Source organism: Hylobates moloch, unplaced genomic scaffold (assembly GCF_009828535.3).
Source record: "Hylobates moloch isolate HMO894 unplaced genomic scaffold, HMol_V3 SCAFFOLD_8, whole genome shotgun sequence".
Lineage (NCBI taxonomy): Eukaryota > Metazoa > Chordata > Mammalia > Primates > Hylobatidae > Hylobates > Hylobates moloch.
The window spans coordinates 76185480-76206707 of NW_026652283.1; the positions used below are offsets into that span (position 1 = coordinate 76185480).

Here is a 21228-nt window from a genome sequence, read left to right on the forward strand (position 1 = left end):
TGCACCCACTCTGGTCTTCCCTCCATGGGTATGGGACAGAACCCCTTCTCATGGGGGTCTAATGACTTACAATTACACGAGGTAGGTGAGAGAACTTACTTATGGCCAGCTCCAAGACAGACTGGCAGGAGAAGATGTGATGAAAGTCCCCTCCCTAATCCCACTCTAGGGAGCCTCATCCCTCTGGGAACCATGGGGTCTGATAACAGTAGTGGTGGGTGTCCCTGGCCCAACAGACCTGGAAGCAAACCCAATAATCTCCCTAAGAGTCAGCAGTGTTTCTAGGCCCTAATAATTTGTAAAGGGTCTTCCCCTAGTAATTTCTCAGTTATCATCACCTGGCATTGTCATGGCTACCACTATGCTATTCTCATTTTCAATAATCTCCATCCCCTGTGCAGGGCTCTAAAGCCCTGAGTGGCTGGGCATGGTGGCTCATGCCTATAATCCGGCACTTTGGGAGGCAGAGGAGGGCAGATGGCTTGAGCCTAGGAGTTCAAGATCTGCCTGGGTAAAGTGGCAAAACCCCATCTCTACAAAACATACAAAAATTAGCTGGGTGTGGTAGTGTGTACCTATGGTCCCAGCTACTTTTGAGGCTGAGGCAGAAGATCACTTGAGCCCAGGAGGCTGAGGCTGCAGGGAGCTGTAATCACTCCACTGCATTCCAGCCTGGATGACCGTGGGTGACCCCGTCTCAAAGAAAAAACAATTTTTTTTTTTTTTTTTGAGACGGAGTCTTGCTCTGTCGCCCAGGCTAGAGTGCAGTGGCGCAGTCTCGGCTCACTGCAAGCTCCGCCTCCCAGGTTCACGCCATTCTCCTGCCTCAGCCTCTCCGAGTAGCTGGGACTACAGGCGCCCGCCACCACACCCGGCTAATTTTTTGTATTTTTAGTAGAGACGGGGTTTCACTGTGGTCTCGATCTCCTGACCTCGTGATCCGCCCGCCTCGGCCTCCCAAAGTGCTGGGATTACAAGCGTGAGCCACCGCGCCCGGCCAAAACAATTTTTTTAATTATTAAAAAAAAAAATAGGGCCTGGTGCAGTGGCTTATGCCTGTAACCCCAGCACTTTGTGAGGCCGAGGCGGGAGGGTCACCTGAGGTCGGGAGTTCGAGACCAGCCTGACCAATATGGAGAAACCTCGTCTCTACTAAAAATACAAAATTAGCCAGGCGTGGTGGCGCATTCTTGTAATCCCAGCTACTCGGAAGGCTGAGGCAAGAGAATTGCTTGAACTCGGGAGGCGGAGGTTGTGGTGAGCCGAGATTGCGCCATTGCACTCCAGCCTGGGTGACAGAGCGAGACTCCGCCTCAAAACTAAGTCCTGCAGTCTCTTGGGCCTGGGGTTGGTCGGCTGGGGCCAAGCCTGGCACCCACCAGCCTTGCGACCTTGATTGCCCTTGCCAAGCCTCAGTTTGTCCATCTCTAAAATGGGATTAGCTGTGACAATTCCACAGAGGACTGTGTGGAGGAGGGAGACTGAGAGGCCTTCGAGTCAGGAGCCAAGTCTCGAACCTTGAGTTGTTCGTCGTGTTACTATTATTGGTGTGTGTGGTTAACTGCTAACCTCGCAGTCCGCAGCAGCCCAGCGCCTAGGGCAGGGGAGCGGGCAGGAGGCGGCCCCAGGAGGGGCGGGGCTGATGGCCTGGGGTGATCCGAGCCCCGCCTCCTCCCCCTGCCCCGCCTCTCCCTTCCCCGCCCAGCTCCGCCCGGCGTCTTAACGCGCCTCCGCCCCGCGCTCGGCCTCGGCAGCCGCCTGTCGCCGCGGGGGCAGGCGCTATTTCTGTGTGTCCGCGTGTGCGCCCGGTCCCCGCCCGCCTCACCATGGAGGGCTACCACAAGCCTGACCAGCAGAAGCTGCAGGCCCTGAAGGACACGGCTAACCGCCTGCGCATCAGCTCCATCCAGGCCACCACGGCGGCGGGCTCTGGGTGAGTGCGCGGCGCCGGCCGGGGGCGCGGCTCAGGCGGGGCGGGGGGCATCTGCAGCGGCCAGATTCGCCGCGGGCTCTGGGTCGCGCTGCGCGCTGCCTAGACGAGGAAGGTGGCCCGGGCGCCGTCGGAGGGCGGAGACGCGCGCCTCCCAGGGCCCCGGGCTGCAGGCAGCTTCCGCTGCGCAGTGCACTCGCCCTACTGCCCGGGTTCGGCCGCGTGGGCCTCTGGTCCTCCGTGCGCCTCAGGCCGGCTCTTCCCCACGCGGATCGCCGGCCGCGCTGCTGCATGGTGGCGCGGGGGATGGGCTCGCAACTCGCCAAGTCTCCTCTAGGGCGATGCCAGGAAGGCCACCATTATTGCTGTTCTAGAGAACGCGGCCCTCTTAACCCTCTCCACCACCTGGCTGTGTGGGCGCCGCCGGGAGTGTTCCCCCTTCCAGATGAGGAAACGGAGGCTCCGAGTTAGTCAGCTACCCAAAGTTACACACAGGGAGATCCGGCATTTGAGGCCCAGCAGTCGGACTCTAGAGAGCCTGTTTTTAACTCCTCTTGCAGGAGACTCGGGGGCCTGGCCTTCTCCCCACCACAGACTACGCTCCCCCACCCCTGTCTCCTGCCACCCCTGGGTTGGGTCCGAGTTTGGAGCAGGGGGCTGCTGAGACGCCAGGCAGCGGCGCGGCTGATGGGGGGAAGAGGAGAGGAGGGCGGTGGCACGTGGATGCAGAACCCTGGCATCCATTGTGAAAAGGAGGTCTAAGATTTGACCTGGGGCTGGAGGAGGCGGAGGGGAAGGAGACTGAGAAGGCTGAGCGCCGGAAGGACGGAGTTCCAGGGCCCTAGCGCCGGGAGTTAAGTCCTGGGGCAGGGCCAGCCACCAGGTGCTATATCTCCGAGGCAGGAGCTGGCGTGCTTATGCCCCAAGATCATTCCCCGGCCAGCCCTTTTGGCCCAGAAGGTGGACAAAGGCAGTTGCTGATCCCAAGGAGCCTCCTCTGTAGCGGAGACAGGGATAATTAATGAGGGCCACTGTGCATGCAGCTGGAGGTGTACAGTGGGGTGGGTGAGGGGGTCAGCCAGTGAATTACTTCAGAGCCTGCTTCCCACTCTGTAAAGCGGGGACAGTAATGGCACTTACGACGCTGGGTGGTTTCAAGGACTCCAGTGCTCTACTTGGAGGCTGCTTTGAGGCCACAGTGCCAGCAGTGCGCCAGGCTTATGACAGGGTTGTGAGGGCTGCGTGGTGGATGATTTCCCGGGACCTTCCCAAACAAGCTCTATGTTTCAGACAGACAAGATTCAGGCTTCTGGCCAGTTTCATTCAGGATGTATTATTAAGTAAATCTGTTAACCTTTCTGGGTGGATACGCATTCACCCTTTGTGCCTTTAAGACACCCTGTTCTCAGAAGGGATTAGATGTCTTTCAAAAGCCCTTCCCCCACCCACTCCCTTGCACACTTTGGACCTGTTAGCTCTCCTGGGTTTGTATCAGTCTTACCACTTATGTGGGGTATCCCCTGCCTGGGCAGGGACCTGGCTTACTCTCAGCTCCCCCTTTGCCAGCCTGGCACACGGTAGCTCTGCAGGCCTTGTGTTGCTTGTTTGGTACTGTTGGACCTGCTACCTTTGGCCGTTTCAGGGGATCTGAGGTCTAGCTGGAGAGAGGCAGCAATTAGCCAACTAAGTAGTATTGCACATCTGAGCATCTTTCAGGGCTAGATAAAACATGCAGATGTTTACAGGGTTCCTGAGCTGCCAAGTAGGTATCTGGTATAACACAGCATCATCATTCGTTGCATCCTGAGAATAACCCTGTGAGATAGATTGTGTTGTATTCACATTTTATAGATGGGGACACTGAGGCTAGTGTGTTAAGTTACTTGCCCAAGCTGGTAATTGGTGGCCATTCCATACTGTCTGGTTGGGGCTCATGCTTCTTGGCAGGGCATGGTGGTTCATGCCTGTAATCATAGCACTTCGGGAGGCCGAGGTGGGAGAATTGCTTGAGCCCAGGAGTTCCAGACCAACCTGGGCAACATAATGAGACCCCATAGCTTAAAAAAAAAATTTTTTTTTTTTTTTTTTTGAGATGGAGTCTTGCTCTATCGCCCAGGCTAGAGTGCAGTGGTGCGATCTTGGCTCACTGCAACCTCTGCCTCCTGGGTTCAAGTGATTCTCCTGCCCTACCCTCCTGAGTAGCTGCGGACTACAGGCATCCGCCACCGCACCGGCTAATTTTTGTATTTTTAGTAGAGACAGGATTTCACCATCTTGGCCAGGCTGGTCTCTTGACCTCAGGTGATCCACCCACCTTGGCCTCCCCGAAGTGCTGGGATTACGGGCGTCAGCCACCGCCCCCGGCCAAACACTTTTTTTAATTGGCTAGGTGTGGTGATGTGTACCTGTAGTCTCAGCTATATGGGAGGCTGAGGCAGAGGATCACTTGCGCCCAGGAGGTTGAGACTGTAGTGAGCCTTGAACGTTCCACACGCTCCAGCATGGGTAACAGCGAGACCGTGTCTCAAAAAAAAGAAAAGCCAAGAAAAGAAAAATAGTTGGGCATGGTGTTACATGGCTGTAATGCCAGCGCTTTGGGAGGCCAAGGCAGGAGGTTTGCTTGAGGCCAGGAGTTCAAGACCAGCCTGAGTAACATTAGCAAGACCCTGTCTCCAAAAATAAATAATGGTTCTGCCAGCTGCAGTGGCTCATCCCTGTAATCCCAGCACTTTGGGAGGCGTAGGCGAGTGGATCACCTGAAGGTCAGGAGATCGAGACCAGCTTGGCCAACATGGTGAAACCTTGTCCCTACTAAAAATACAAAAAATTAGCTGGACGTGGTGGCGGGCGCCTGTAATCCCAGCTACCCAGGAGGCTGAGGCAGGAGAATCACTTGAACTCGGGAGGCAGAGGTTGCAGTGAGCTGAGATTGCACCATTGCACTCCAGCCTGGGCAACAAAAGTGAAACTTCTCAAAAAAAAAAAAAAAAATGCCTCTTGGGCAAGTGGTCTGTGCCAGGCTGGAGAATGGTGAAAAAGGTGAAAGGGAAGGCCAGGTACAGCCGTGGTGGATATTAGTCAGTTTGAAAGGCACTTGGAGAGAAGTAAGATTTACAAATGTAGGGTGCTCCAAAAGGGTGGAATGTCAAGTGGGTCTCCTAGTTCTTTGTTAGGCAAAGTCTGATTTCCTCACTGCCTTTACCCCTCCGGAAACATACTGTGGTGACTGAGAGTTACACCATATTTACATTGTAATGTCTTGGAGGGGGAAGCTCACTGAACTCAAAAAGTATCCATTTGCAAAAGAAAAAAAGGATATGTAAAATACAGTGACTGTGTGTGTATATGTATATGTTTAAAATGTGCAAAAAAGTAGGGAAAACTTATTTTTCAGAAGGAAATAACATTGCTATGCAACTCATATTTTGAAAGGTGTGTGCCAAGAGTGTGTGTGTGTTTGCACCCAAAAGCTAATCAAGGAAGACATGAGACACAGGTAGTGTCCTGTTTCTGGTCTACTGTTCCCTCTCTGCAATGAGGCATAGAGTGAAGGCTCAGTCCAGAAGCGCTGGCCCAATCTGGGCTGTAGTCACAGCTAAAGTGACAGTTTGTCAGAATGTCCCCTTTTCTGGGGGAGCTCGCAGGATTTTGATCCAGTCCTTTTTCTTTCTTTTTTTTTTTTTGAGACGGAGTTTCACTGTGGTTGCCCAGGCTGGAGTGCAATGGTGCAATCTTGGCTCACCACAACCTCTGCCTCCCAGGTTCAAGCAATTCTCCTGCCTCAGCCGCCCAAGTAGCTGGGATTACAGGCATGCACCACCACACCTGGCTAATTTCGTATTTTTAGTAGAGACGGGGTTTCTCCATGTTGAGGTTGGTCTCGAACTCCTGACCTCAGGTGATCCTCCCACCTCGGCCTCCCAAAGTGCTGGGATTATTATTGGCCCCTTTTACTTTTTTCTTTTTTCTTTTTTTTTTTTTTTTTTTAAGACAGGGTCTTGCTCTGTCACCCACCAGGTCTGGAGTACAGAGGCACAGTCATGGCTCCCTGCAGTCTTGAACTCCTAGGCTATAGCAATCCTGCCTCACCCTCCTGGGTAGCTGGGACCACAGGCATGTGCTACCATGTCTAGCTTTGGTCCAATCTTTTGCTGGCCACTTACTGAGACAGGATTCGTACATTCTGTCAGTGAGGACCCAGGCTCGTTTCTCGATAGCTTTCCCTTTCCTGTGCCATCGCTGACCTGTGTGCAGTGAACCTCACCAGGCCCGGGAAGCAGGGACACTGGCCTCTGTCAGGAGTTGGGCCTGGAGGTGAAGGGACAGACCTCACAGAAGGCTCTTTGTTGAGGCAGTGCCCACAGTGGCTAGAGCTTCTCTGGGGTCATCTCCTTCCATGGGTTGAAGGAATTGTGGCAAGGGTCCAGCTCATCCTGGCTTTAAAAAAACAAAACCCCAATGGCCTTGTCAGAAGTGGCCTGGATGCTGAGGCTGGTGGCAAAGATTTCTCAGTTCTCACCAGGGCCAGACTGTGGTGTTATCCAAACAGTACAGTGTCATCTGAGGACTCCATCACAGTCAGGCCTGATTCAAAAGGGAAGGTGGTCTGTGCTTTCAACAAGTCCCCCCAGGGTTTCTGACCCACAACTTTGGGGAGGGTAATGTCTGGCCAGTCCTGGCTGGTGGACACGGGAGATGAGTCTAACCCTGGCTCTGTTCCTAGTGGCTTTGCCTTTGTCAGAAAGGCCCTTCCGGCCAGGTGCGGTGGCTCACGCCTGTAATCACAGCACTTTGGGAGGCCAGGGTGGGAGGATTGCTTGAGCCTGGGAGTTCAGGACCAAACTGGGCAACATAGTGAGATCTCATCTCTACAAAAAAAAGAAAAAGCTGTGCATGTGCTTGTAGTCCCAGCTACTTGGGAGGCTGAGGTGTGAGGATCACTTGAGCCCAGGAGTTCAAGGCTGCAGTGAGCTATGATCGTGGCTCTGCACTCCAGCCTGGGCAACAGCGAAACCCTGGCTCTTAAAAAAACAAAACAAAACAAAAAAAACCTTTCTATCTCAGGGTCTCAGTTGCCCAGGCTGGAATGCTGTGGCGTGATCTCTGCTCACTGCAGCCTCCACCTCCTGGGCTCAAATGATCCCCTCATCTCAGTCTCACAAGTAGCTGGGACCACAGGCATGAGCCACCATGCCTTGGCTAATTTTTGTATTTTTTGCAGAGTTGAGGTTTTGCCATTTTGCCCAGGCTGGTCTCAAACTCCTGGGCTTAAGCGATCCACCTGCCTCAGCTTCCCTAGAGTACTGGGATTACAGGCCATTTTCTCCATCTTGAAAGGAGAGGTTCATGGATAGGTGGTTTCAAACTGGGTGCCTCAGGAGTAGGGCTGGGGATGGAGTGAGTGGGCTCCGGGGTCCCACCACCCGCTGTTGCTGATTTTACATCTTGGTGCTCTCTGTGCCCTTGAAGTGACTGGGATTGTATCCCAGTTTACCCAGCTCTGACATCCGAGGTGCTTTGGCTGAAGGCTTGAGGGCCTCCTGGGGTCTCTGGCTCCATGTGGCCCCGCCTCTCTGGGCCTGCTTCTGTTTTTGGGCTGCCTCAGGACCCATCCTGGCCCTGACTGAGGCAAGAGCATGGCCGTTGAGATTGCCCCAGCAGCAGCATTTCCCCACTCTGTGAAGACACTGGCCGTCCTGGGGTGGCTTGGTTCTCTGCCCGAGTGACCTCTCCTCTGCAGGGCTGGTGGTCGGTGTTTTAAGAAACTGGAAGTGAAGTACAGCACCTGGTTAGGATCTGACTGAGACTTTCTCGTGGCTTCGTATGGACTCTAACTGATGTCCAGCCCCTGTTGTGGCTCTGACCCCTCAACCTTCATTGTTTCTTGAGGCAGGCTTGTTATCACTGTCGCCTAGTTCCACAAAATCAGGAACTCCCTTCTTGCCACAGACCAGTTTGCCCTGGGTGCTGGGGACACTCCTAGAGGTCAGGGACCTGCACAGAGCTGGGTCCTCAGGCAGGCTCTGCTCCTGCCCTGAATGGAGAGGCAAGGTAGGGGAGAGAGGATGTGCTGGGAGCTGGGGTGAGCCCACCTGCAGATGGGGGTTGCTCAGAAGTCAGTTGCATTTGTGCACTGGGTGGCATCTCCGAGGACTGCACAGCTGAAAGGGAAGTGTGGACGCCAAAGAGCTTCCTCTGCTGAGCTCTCCTAGCACCTTTTTCTTCCGTTTATTTGTTTGTTTGACAGCGTCTCGCTCTGTCACCCAGGCTGGAATGCAGTGGGGCAGCAATCTTGGCTCACTGCAACCTCCACGTCCCAGGTTCAAGCGATTCTCTGCCTCAGTCTCCCAAGTAGCTGGGATTGCAGGTGCATGCCACTACCACCCAGCTAAATTTTGCATTTTCAGTAGGGACATTTTCACCATGTTGGCCAGGCTGGTCTCGAATTCCTGACCTCAGGTGATCTTCCCGCCAGCCTTGGCCTCCCAAAGTGTTGGGATTACAGGCGTGAGCCACCCCTGCAGGCCCTTTTTCTTTTAAAACAAATTTTTAGGCCAGGTGTGATGGCTCATACCTGTAATCCCAGCACTTTGGGAGGCCAAGGTGGGTGGATCATTTGAGGTCAGGAGTTCGAGACCAGCCTGGCCAACATGGTGAAAGCCCGTCTCTACTAAAAAATACAAAAAAAAAGGAGTCAGGCATGGTAGCAGGCACCTGTAATCCCAGCTACTCGGGAGGCTGAGGCACGAGAATCGCTTGAACCCGGGAGGCGGAGGTTGCAGTGAGCCACAATTGCACCACTGCACTCCAGCCTGGGTGACAGAGTGAGAACTTGTCTCGAATAAATAAATAAATAAATAAAAACAAATTTCTAGCAGCTTGATTAAGGTATAATTGGTGTATCATAACATTGTAAGTGATTTTAATGAATTTGCAGAGATTACTACAAAAATTTACCACATCTCCTAAAAGATCTCTTCTGGACATTTGCTGTCACTCCCCATTTCCACCCCCAGTCCTGGGCAACCACTAATCTAATTTTCTGTCTCTAAATTTAACTCTTCTAGACATTTCATATAAATGCAATTATACAGAATGAGTTCTTTTGGGTCTGGCCTCTTAGCATAATTTTTAGAGGGTCATCCATGTTGTAACATGAATCAGTACTTTGTTCCTTTTTGGGGGGGTGGGGGGCAGGGTCTCCACTGTGTCCCCAAGCTGGAGTGCAATGGCACAGTCATGGCACACTGCAGCCTCAACCTCCCGGGATCGAGCAGTCTTCCCACCTCAGCCTCCTAAGTAGCTGGGAGGCACTCACCACCATACACAGCTAATTTTAAAAATTATTTGTAGAGACAGGGTATGTTGCTGAGCCTGGTCTCAAATTCTGGGCTCAAGTCATCTTCCTGCCTTGGCCTCTCAAAGTGCTGGAATTAACAGGCATGAGCCACCACGCCCAGCCCTTCATTTCTTTTTATGGCAGAATATTCCGTTGTGTGGACACAGTGCATTTTGTTTATCCATTCATCAGTTTTTCTTAGCATTTTGCTCTTATCCTAGCTCTGCTGCTGGCAGGCTGTGTGACTTTAGGCAAGTCGCTTACTTTCTGTGGACCTTAGTGGCCCCATCCTCCGAATGAAGCATAGTCTAATATTTACTGAGCAATTGCTAATTTCTTTTTTTTTTTTTTTTTTTTTTTTTTTTTTTTTTTTTTTTTTTTTTTTTTTTTTTTTTTGAGACAGTCTCCCTCTGTCGCCCAGGCTGGAGTGCAGTGGCGCAATCTCGGCTCACTGCAAGCTCCGCCTCCTGGGTTCACGCCATTCTCCTGCCTCAGCCCCTCCGAGTAGCTGGGACTACAGGCGCCCGCCACCACGCCCGGCTAATTTTTTGTATTTTTAGTAGAGACGGGGTTTCACCGTGGTCTCGATCTCCTGACCTCGTGATCCGCCCGCCTCGGCCTCCCAAAGTGCTGGGATTACAAGCGTGAGCCACCGCGCCCGGCCGCAATTGCTAATTTCTATGCACGGTGCCACGTTCTGTACATACACACTACATCATTCAGTCAGATTCTTCTTTTACCTCAGTTTTATAGTGAGGAAACTGGCTCAGAGAGGTTACAGCCCCAAGGTTACTAGGATACATCATGTATTCATTTGTGCACTCAGTTTGTGCCTGGTACTGTTCAAGCCTGTGGATACAACAGTGAAAGGCCCAAAGCTCTGTCCTCAAGGAGCTTGTATTGCAGTAGGGTAGACAGGCAATAACCACCTAATGTCAGGTGGCAAGCATGAGTGAGGGGAAGAAGAGCTATTTTAGATAGTGTGGTCAGGGAGGGCTTCTTGGAGGAGGTGACATGGGGGCAGAGATCTGAAGAAACAACCTGAGGTCTGGAGCCAGAGGTTCTTTCCGGGCAGAAGCCAGCTCAGGTAGTTCAGGGCACAGGAAGAGCAAGAACTGCTTCTGATGTTCAGTTCCACCCTGACATCCTGGGATTCTCTCTTGAGGTTTTGTTTTGTTTTGTTTTGTTTTGTTTTTTTTCTGAGGTGGAGTCTGTTGCCCAGGCTGGAGTGCAGTGGTGTGATCTCGGCTCACTGCAGCCTCTGCCTCCCAGGTTCAAGCAATTCTCCTGCCTTAGCCTCCCGTGTAAAGTAGCTGGGACTACTGGCCCGCACCACCACACCCAGCTAATTTTTGTATTTTTAGTAGAGGCGGGGTTTTGCCATGTCGGCCAGGCCGGTCTTGAACTCCTGACCTCAGGTGCCTCAGGTGAGCCACTGCCCCTGGCCTCTTCTAAATTTTTTTTTTTTTTTTTTGAGGCTGAGTTTCACTCTTGTCTCCCAGGCTGGAGTGCAATGGTGAGATCTCGGCTCACTGCAACCTCTGCCTCCCAGGTTCAAGCGATTCTCCTGCCTCAGTCTCCCGAGCAGCTAGGATTACAGGCACCCACCACCATGCCCAGCTAATTATTGTATTTTTAGTAGAGACGGGGTTTTACCTTGTTGGCCAAGCTGGTCTCAAACTCCTGACCTCAGGTGATCCACCTGTCTCGGTCTCCCAAAGTGCTGAGATTATAGGCGTGAGCCACCTGAATATTAAAAAAAAAAAAAAGTATATGCATAAAGAAGAAGATAAATGATATACTCCTGTCATAAATAATGAACCTGTGTGTAGCTACTCCCAGGATTAAGAACTAGTACATTACAGTGATTTTTGGAACTACAGTGGGTCCCTCCCTCCTCATCTTCCCTTCCCCTGAGAAAGAACTATACCCTGAATTTTTTGTTCATTATCATTCTATTGTTTTCCTTTTTTTTTTTCTTTTTTTTTTTGAGACAGAGTTTCGCTCTTGTTGTCGCAGGCTGGAGTGCAGTGGCGCCATCTCGGCTCACTTCAACCTCCGCCTCCCGGGTTCAAACTATTCTCCTGTCTCAGCCTCCCGAGTAGCTGGGATTACAGGCATGCGCCACTATGCCCGGCTAATTTTGTATTTTTAGTAGAGATGGGGTTTCTCCATGTTGGTCAAGCTGATCTCAAACTCATGACCTCAGGTGATCCGCCCACCTCAGCCTCCCAAAGTGCTGGGATTACAGGCTTGAGCCACCGCGCCTGGCCTGTTTTCCTTGTAGTATATACAAAAAGACTTGTACATAAATCAATATGGTCTTATTTGTTAAACAGATCCTTCTGCACTGTGCTTTTTTCACACTATATTTGGGAGAGAATATTGATACCGGATTTGTGAAGTGTAGCTCATTCTTACTTTTGTATAGTATCCCATTATATTAATATATTCCAGTTAACCTCGTCTATTGATAGACATATAAGTGAGTTCCAGGTCTTGCAATTGCAAACAATGTGGGGCAGCCCTGTTTGTGTTTCCTTTGTTTTTTTGTTTTTTGTTTTTTGTTTTTTCCTGAGATGGAGTCTCACTCTGTCACCGAGACTGGAGTGCAATGGTGCAGTCTTGGTTCACTGCAACCTCCGCCTCCTGGGTTCATGTGGTTCTCCTGCCTCAGCTTCCCAAGTAGCTGGGATTACAGGTGCCTGCCACCAATGCCCAGCTAATTTTTGTATTTGTAGTAGATATAGGGTTTCACCATGTTGGCCAGGCTGGTCTCGAACTCCTGACCTCAGTTGATCCACCCACCTCAGCTTCCCAGAGCACTGGGATTACAGGTGTGAGCCACTGTGCCCGGCCTGTTTGTGTTTCCTGTAGAATGTGTGGAACATGTGTGTACATTTCACTGTATGTTCCTACTGGTGAAGTTGCTGGGAGTTAAGGAATGTGCATCTTCGGCTACTGATCTGGTTTATTTTTAATGCTTAAAAGATTACTTAGGTTCTCTATTTCTTCTTGAGTCAGTTTTGGTAAATTATTATCATTATTTTTTTTTTAGACAAAGTCTCACTCTGTTGCCCAGGCTGGAGTGCAGTGGCATGATCTCGGCTCATTGCAACCCACGCCTCCCGGGTTCAAGCTATTCTCCTGCCTCAGCCTCCCAAGTAGCTGGGATTATAGGCATGTGCCACCATGCCTGGCTAATTTTTGTATTTTTAGTAGAGACAGGGTTTCACCATGTTAGCAAGGCTGGTCTTTGAGCCGCTGATCTCAGGTGATCTGCCTGCCTTGGCCTCCCAAAGTGCTGGAATTACAGGTGTGAGCCACCGCACCCAACCTGACATCCATTATCTCTTGAAGGAGCCCACCCGGAGGGTGAGGGAGCCTCTCTGGCCTTTTCTTGCATAGAAACCTGTGAGCAGGTGGAGTGAGCACTAAAGCAATGACAGAGATTGTCCTGGCCAGGGGGCATCTGGAAGAATATATGTTGTCCTGGAGGGGAGTGGAGAGGGTGCTTTTTTTTTTTTTTTTGAGATGGAGTTTTACTCTTGTTGCTCAGGCTGGAGTGCAATGGTGCAATCTCGGCTCACTGAAACCTCTGGCTCCCAGGTTCAAGTGATTCTCCTGCCTCAGCCTCCCGAGTAGCTGGGATTACAGGCGTCCACCACCACGCCTGGCTAATTTTTTGGTATTTTTAGTAGAGATGGGGTTTTACCATATTGGCCAGGCTGATCTTGAACTCCTGACCTCAGGTGATCCGCCCGCCTTGACCTCCCAAAGTGCTGGGATTACAGGCGTGAGCCACTACCCCCAGCCTGGAGGGGGCTTTAAGAGACTTTTTTTGGGCTTAGCTCTAAGCTTGCCACACCACTGTCACAGGTTGAACTAATTGGGGTTGTAAGTGGACTGTTTTGGTCAAGGCAGGGTTTGTTAGTTTTTTTTTGAACAAACTGTCAAGTGTGCTTGTTAGCCATGTTTATCACAGAGTCAGGGTATACAGTAAGTACCCTGTAGCCCCTCCACCATGCTCCTCACCCCTTCTCTTGCCAGTGTTCACCCAGAGTTGTCACATACAGCACCACGGGATGGGGCATCCACCTGCAGTTGTGCAGGCAGTCTGGAATGGCAGGAAAAACTCTGGCCCTGAGAAGGCCATAGGCTTAAATGTATGCCTTTGGCCCCAAAGGCCCTCTAGTAAGTTGAGCTTGAAAGTAACTGTCTCCTGTGTGCTCAGTGCTTTACAGTGTGCAGAGCCCAGTCTCAATCCTTGGTTTATTTCTCCCCTCTTGCCTGCCTGTGGCCAGCAGGAGTGGGTGGTGTCACCATCCCTGCCTGTAGATAAGAGCTGCAGGTGCTGAGAGGCTTGTCAGTGGTTGCAGCTGCTAGAGACTTGGGGTACTGTGCGTGCGTTATCTCACTGTGTCTCCCAGACACTCTCCCAAGTGAAGAAGCTGAGCCCCGGGTTGACAAAGCACTTGCTCAAGTCGTGAAGCCCAAGTGGCACAGCTCACCTTGCCCAACCCAGGACGCTCTGCCGAGGGAGAGCCCCAAAAGCTCTGGGGAGGAGTGCGGGTACACCTGGCTCCTAAGTGTTCTTCTTTTGTGCGTGTTGACTTGGTAGAAGTGAAGAGAGTGGCCGCAGCAGGCTGGATGCAGCCTTTGGGGGGAATGAAAGGCTGCAGGCCTAGCAAGGAAGGCTTAAGATCAGCTGCATGTTCTACTTCTCACCCTTGGTCATCTCGCAGCTGACCTTCCTCTCTCCACGTCTACTCTATCTGGGCCTGGGTGTGCCTCTGCCACTCACAGAAAGAGCCTGTGCCACACCATTTCTCCCTGGAACCCCTTCTGGTGGCCAGTGGGACCGTCACCCCCGGGTGTCAACGTGGGCGGGGCAGGTGGAGCCCTGCACTTACCGTCCTTATTCTTCCCCGGAACGGTTTGGCCCAGTGTCCACCCACATCCTTCTCCCACCAAGGATCCCTCCTAATGGGACCATGGCTTTAGAAACAGGACCCCTCAGGGCCGGAGCTGCCCTTGGAGGTGGGAAGGATGAGAGGTCAGCCTGACTGGGGTGGCCTCCAGTTGAAGCTGGCACTGGGAGCATGGGATTAGGGTCCCTGCCAGGGAGAAAAGATTTCTCGTTTACCATGTCCTCACCTCCCTCTTTCAGGTGTAGTGTCTTTTCCCATGACCAGGAGTTCATAGAAATAGTTAAGTATAAGATGATCGTGTGCGAGAATGTTGGTACTAAACCAGCATGGACAGTTTTCTGGATTTCTCTACTACTAACTTGTCTGCACTGAGCGTGACTCACCCCTAACCTGGTGGGAGCGCTGACTGGAGGGGGCGGGAGGCTGGCGGCGTGAGCTCCAGATAGTGCATGTGCCCTTGGGCTTGGCATGGGGCTTGTCTTCATGTGAAAGACCTCTGGGAGCAGTGAGAGGGCTGAGCTGAGCTGCATGTGGAGGGGCCCTCCCGGGAGGCCTGTGCCCTGAGGCTGAACTTTTAACAAAATCCTGGGACCAGAGGGCTTCAGGGCTGACGAGGACCTGCAGCGCTTCCTGCTGGGAAGCAGGAAGCAATAGAAAGTTTACACTTTCTATTGCTCAGTAGCCGCTCAGTGATTAAAACAAGTCTAAAAAGCCAAGGGGACTCTGTGGCCCCACCACTCCCAGGCTGGAAGGCAGGTTCTTGCTTTGTCAGCCCTTCCTCAGCCCTTGTCCATAGGCAGAAGGGGTTTTTATTAATACATGATTGTAGCCTTGTAGAAGATGAGATTGTGTGTCTTGCTTTGAAAATTCTACACAAAAGCCTGTTTCCTAGTTGCTACAGCAGCCCTCAGACTGCCCATTTCTAAAGCTTTCAAGTAGCCCAGTGATGCAATTGGAAAGCCCAAGGCGCAGTTTTTCAGGCTACCACACCCTGTGTGTGGAGGCTGCTGGGAGGTCTGTGGTAACTCCATGAGCCTCAGTCCCTTCCTCCCTGCCCCGTGGGCTCAGAGGCCCAGCACCCCTGGGTGCTGAGAGGGCAGGGTGCCCTTCACAAGTGGGCAGTGTCCGGGCAGTCCTGTCAGGATGTGGGGTCAGTCGTAGGAATGCCGGCGCCCGTCGGCTGCTGAGTCCTTAGACTCCTGGGGGCCACTAGGTGGGAACTGGCTTCTACCCGACAGCAGCTGCCCCCAGCCGCGGTGCTAGCCTTGGGCTGAGTCTTCTGTGCTAGATCTCTCCTGGGCCCCTCCTTCCTTCTTACTCAAGTCCAACCCCAGATATTTTCAGTTGCCGTGATTCTGAGGATCTGGTGCCCCTGGAAAGGTGCAACAGTCCCCAGCACCCACTAGCTGGCCCAGGCCCCAAACTGCCAGGAGTGGCCTTCTTGAGACCATGTGTCACCCTCCCAGGGAACAAGAGCTCGTGGCTGTCTGATAAGCCAGGCCTGTGTGACTCCTCGGGACATGCACCCTTAGGTCCCTGTACAGCTGAGCACGATAGCTCAGGAGTGCAGGGCCATGATGTATGCGTCTGTCTTCTCTCCTGGGCCACAGCCACCCTACGTCATGCTGCAGTGCCGCAGAGATCATGGCTGTCCTCTTTTTCCACACCATGCGCTACAAGTCCCAGGACCCCCGGAACCCGCACAATGACCGCTTTGTGCTCTCCAAGGTAAGAGTCCAGCTGCCCACTGCCAGCCACACCTTGCCTGGGACTAGAGTCACACGGGCCCTGGAATGGCGAGTGGTCTTTGAGGAGGCCTGGCTGGGCCCACCTCTCCCAGGTGCCTTCTCCCTGCTCGTCCTGGCCTCTCCCTCAGTGTGCTGCTCTGTGCTGGCCCAGCTGGCTAAGGAATACAGGACTGAATTGATGGGTTGCTCTGCCATGGAGCCCAGGTACATGAACAACGCTTTAACCCAAGGAAATGGAGTAGGGGACTATGGAAACGTCTGGTGTGTGTTCCGCCCAGTCTGGGTGTTGACAGGCAGGACTGGCATCTCGGTCTGGGTTGTGGCTCCCTGCCTGCTCTGTCTGCATTGTGCCGGCGCTCCCGAGGCCACGGCTTGTCCCCCTCAGGGGTGGTGGTGTGCTGTAGCAGGGTTTTGGATGGGGACCCCCTGACCCGCCCCTTCTGGGTGGAATCACAGCCAAGATCCCTGAAATCCACCTGTTCTCAGGCCTGCCTCTGTGGCGTTTGGTCTCTCGGGCAGGCTTTAGAGCTTAGAAGTCTGTCCAAGTTGTTCCCATGCCACAAACCAGGGATTAGGGCAGCCGGCTGCCTGCTGGGGTTTTGGCTTCGTCCAGCCTCACAGCTGTGCCCCCTGCACCTGTCTTAGTGCCTGCCCGGCCTTGGCAGTGGGAACTTTGGGCTGAAAACCAAGAGGCTGAAGAGGGCCGAAAGGGGAGAAGTGGCCTTCGCTTGCTTCCTCCCCTCAAATGGATGCTGCAGTTGGCCGGCTCGGCCGGGCCCCAGGGGTCAGTGTGCAGTAGGCACAGCCCGAAGTAGAACCGCTCCCCACCTGACCTCACCCCACTGTCCGTCTCCCGGCAGGGCCATGCAGCTCCCATCCTTTACGCGGTCTGGGCTGAAGCTGGCTTCCTGCCCGAGGCGGAGCTGCTGAACCTGAGGAAGATCAGCTCCGACTTGGACGGGCACCCGGTCCCGGTAAGTGCTCCTGCCAGAGCCTCCCATGCCTCTGCCTCCACTTCCTGTTTCCCAGGCATGTGGGACGGGGGTAGGGGGTGCCCACTGAGAAGCCAAAGGTATTGAAAGGCGGAGGAGGCATTGAGATGAGGAAGGAAAGAAGCAGGTGTTTTGGGGACATGTATTCACCCCAAGCTGGTGCCAAAGGGGATGGCCTTCTGAGGCCTCAGCCAGGGTGCTCTGGGATGACTTCAGGGAGGGCCTTTCACCAAGCTACCCTTCTGCACTGGGCCTCCTTGGCTAGGTAGCTACAGCTCAGGAAGAGAGGGGACTCGATAAGGGAGTGGCTGCAGGATGCTTGCGAAATCCTGGGGAAGGGACCCAGTTTGTTCCTTGGGGTGCCAACTGGCATCCCTGCAAACGTTAAGACTTCATAGATTACCACAAAAACTGTCACATGGTCTGGGTCCCCATGAGGGCCAAATGTTCTGTGTCAATTTTTTCATGATTCTCTCTCCCAGCACTTTGTGAAGTGGGTGATGTGGGAACTGAGGCTCACAGAGGTTCAGTCCCTTGCCTGAGGCCTGAGGCCACATAGCTGGCTAGTGGGCAGGGCTGGGATTTGAACCTATAACTATAATTAGTTCATTAGGAGAAGAAGTCACATGCTAGGTAGAGGCCACCCTGGGGCCTGACCTTCTGCAGGGGAGGGGCTCGCTGGGCTGGGTGGGAGTGTGGCTCCCCAGGCGGGTGAGACCAGGATCCCTTCTCCTCTCAGATTAACTGTGGCCTTCTGTTATGACAGAAACAAGCTTTCACTGACGTGGCCACTGGCTCCCTGGGCCAGGGCCTCGGGGCCGCTTGTGGGATGGCCTATACCGGCAAATACTTCGACAAGGCCAGGTAACACGCCTACTCCCCACCCCCACCCTTCACCGCCACCCCCAGACTCTTCCTCTTTCCTGGCTAGGGCAGAGTAATACATATGCGTGGCCTCTTTTGCTCTTTAAACATCCGCTATGGCTGGTGCCATGACTGGCCCCCTTTACAAATGAGGAAGCACTCAGGAGTTAAGGGACCTGCCGTGGGTCCCTCAGCAGTGACTGGCAGGGCCGGGTTTGCGCAGAGTGCGTGCTCCCAATCATGTGCTCTTCAGCCAGAGTGCCTAGGCTGAGGACTTCCTGTTTTGCCCCCAGCCCTGTGCCCAGACCCCCCAGAAGTCTCAGAAAGACCTACCCCCAGGCCCCTGTCTGACTAGGCACCAGGAGCCCAGGCCTGAGCCACTTGCCTTTATCTTGGTAAAGGGGAGGGTTGTATGTTCTGGGGGGTTCTGGGATACCTGTAAGCCACCTCCTATCAGCAGGGAAGAAACAAACATATGAGAGATTGAGCCTTCAGAGGGTGGGTAATGAGCCTGACCAGAAAGGTGTGCTGCTCCAGCGCCCACCAGGTGATTTGTAGGAGTGGCCCCCCAGGCAGGTTCTAGCCAAAAGTTTGTCTGCGGGTGGTCAGATGTTGCCTGGGGGGATGAGGTTGTAAACTGTTAAGAATAATGGCCTGCTGAGGGAAGGATTTCTTGAGGCCAGGAGTTCCAGACCAGCCCAGGCAACAGAGCAAGACTCTCTCTACAAAAAATACAAAACTTAGCCAGGCATGGTGGTGTACACCTGTAGTCCCAGCTACATAGGAGGCTGAGGTGGGAGGATGACTTGAGCCTAGGGCGTCAAGATTATAGCTATACATGATTGAGCCACTGCAGCCCAGCCTGGGCTACAGAGCGAGACTCTGCTTCTTTAAAAAAAAAAAAAAATTTATTTTATTTTTTAAAGAATAATCACTGTATTAGTCTGTTTTCACACTGCTGATAAAGGCATACCCGAGTCTGGGGAAGAAAAAGAGGTCTAATGGACTTACAGTTCCACATGACTAGGGAGGCCTCACAGTCATGGTGGAAGGCAAGGAGGAGCAAGTCACATCTTATGTGGATGGCAGCAGGCAAAGAGAGAGTTTGTGCAGGGAAACTCCCGTTTTTAAAACCATCAGATCTCATGAGACTTATTCACCATCACAAGAACAGCATGGGAAAGACGTGTCCCCATGATTCAGTTATCCCCTGCTGGGCCCCTCCCACAACCAGTGGGAATTATGGGAGCTACAAGGTAAGATTTGGGTGGGGACCCAGAGCCTAACCATATCAATCACTCATCAGAAGGGTTCCTTTGCTCTTTGAGGGCTAGGCCCTGTGCTTAGTGCTCATGTGCTGTATTGGGTTCCACCTTTAAAAGCCCCCTGTGAGTTGGGTAGTGGTGTGAGAACCGTGGCCCGTCTTACAGGTGAGGAAGCTGAGGCAAGATGCTGACCTAGGCCATCTAGTCGGTGGTGGAGGTACGCAGAGTCAGTATTCAGCATTCCCAGGCTGCTCTTGGAGAGGCCGAGGGCACCACAGGAGCTGGGGGAGTCCTGTGGGCGGGAAGCCTCCTAGAGGAGGAAGGCCAGTGGGGCCAGCCCGCAGGGTGGGAGAAGGGCCCAGCTCTGCAGCTGGTGGCATCTCCACTGCCCTGTCCTCCACCCCTGCAGCAGAAGTGCCATAGTGGGGTTCGGGATGACTGTGGGTCCTTGAAGGACAGGAGGCTGCAGGGAGCACCTTCTGTGAGCAGGCCCTTCCCCAGGACTGGCTCTCCAAGGAGGCCTCACAGTCCCTTCCAGACCCCCTCAGGCCAGTGTCACCTGATCACAGTTTGCTTTCAGTCCCTGGCTGAGCCTTGGGGCAGGCTTGGCTACACCCAGAAGTGATTCACCATGAAGTAAAGAGAGAGAGACACACAAAGAATGAGATGCATGTTTAAGAGCATTTTATTTGGCAGAGAACCAGAGATGTGAGTTAATTATTCCCTACAGTTGCTGGAAATAATTCTCTGTGAAGGGGCATTTCCTGACCCTAACATAATGGAACAAGTCAGTGTAGGGAGAAGGAGTTTAGCTGGGTTCCCAGAAGCCAGGGTGGCTTGGGGCCAGGGTTGCCTGGAGCCTAGGCCCCCGACTGTACCTGGGGGAAGGGGCCAGGGCATCCAGGGATTATCATGTCAGGCCAGGCACCCAGAGGTAGCATCTTGATAGAGCAAACTGGTCTCTGCTCACTGTTTCTCCCTGCCCTCCTGTTTAAAAAGTACAGAATGATATTAAGAAATGAACGTTTTCCTTATTTTTTTATTTTTATTTTTTCTGAGATGGAGTCTCGCTCTGTCACCCAGGCTGGAGTGCAGTGGTACGATCTCGGCCCACTGCAACCTCCGCCTCCCGGGTTCAAGTGATTCTCCTCCTGCCTCAGCCTCCCAAGTAGCTGGGACTACAGGTAGGTGCCACCACGCCTGGCTAATTTTTTGTATTTTTAGTAGAGACGGGCTTTCACCATGTTAGCCAGGATGGTCTCAATCTCCTGACCTTGTGATCTGCCCACCTCGGCCTCCCAAAGTGCTGGGATTACAGGCGTGAGCCACCACGCCCAACCAACATTTTCCTTATTCTTAACACACTGCCTCCCACCCCCAATTTAAATCTAATGATGTATTTTGTCCATGTTATCATGAGAAAAGCTTACAAATCTGTAATCCCTGTGTGTGTGTGTGTGTGTGTGTGTGTGTGTGTGTGTGTGTGTGTGTGTGTATAAAACGTAAAACCTAGTATTACACTTTAAACCAAGCCTTCTATCATGAGCTTTTTCTCCTGACATTAACAGTGGAGAGCTGGTTTGTTTTTTTTTTGTTTTTTTTTTTGAGATGGAGTCTTGCTCTGTCACCCAGGCTGGAGTGCAGTGGTGCCATCTTAGCTCACTGTAACCTCCGCCTCCTGGGTTCAAGTAATTCTCCTGCCTCAGCTTCCCGAGTAGCTGGGATTACAGGCCCGCACCACCACACTCAGCTAACTTTTATATATTTAGTAGAGACGGGGTTTCATGACATTGGCCAGGATGGTCAGTCTCAAACTCCTGACCTCAGGTCATCTGCCCACTTCAGCCTCCCAGAGTGCTGGGATTACAGGCGTGAGCCACTGCACCCATCCTGAGAGCTGGTTTTAATGATCACATAATGTTCTGTTTTATGGAGATGCTATAATCCATCTAGCCAGTCCTCTGTTGTTGGACACGTAAGGTAGTTTCCAAATCGTTCTGCAACAAATGTCGGCCTTCTCTTTAGGGTCCCCTCTCTTCAAATTAGTTCATGAATGGATGTTTGCAGCCCCCCACCCCTAACTCTTAACAGCTCAGGCAATATCAAGCCTCAGGGTTAGCCCAGGCTCCTGTAGGCCCCTTCCCTGTTCACAACCCCTT

General features: G+C 52.7%; 1 protein-coding gene across 4 annotated transcripts in view; it reads left to right on the forward strand.

Annotated features, from left to right (window-relative positions):
* The first annotated feature begins 1722 nt into the window (after positions 1 to 1722).
* The window catches only part of TKT (transketolase), a 31673-nt gene continuing 12167 nt past the window's right edge, over positions 1723 to 21228 (forward strand). For 2 of the 4 annotated variants that reach the window (XM_032161281.2, XM_032161282.2), the window contains exons 1-4: positions 1723 to 1933; positions 15811 to 15928; positions 16809 to 16922; positions 17707 to 17804. In XM_032161281.2, coding sequence (XP_032017172.1) covers positions 1827 to 1933; positions 15811 to 15928; positions 16809 to 16922; positions 17707 to 17804 — 437 coding nt within the window. In that variant the 5' untranslated portion in view covers positions 1723 to 1826. Of the gene's footprint in view, positions 1934 to 2010; positions 2016 to 15810; positions 15929 to 16808; positions 16923 to 17706; positions 17805 to 20229; positions 20254 to 21228 lie in introns of those variants that run through there. The other 2 variants (XM_058442730.1, XM_058442731.1) reach the window with 2 other exon arrangements.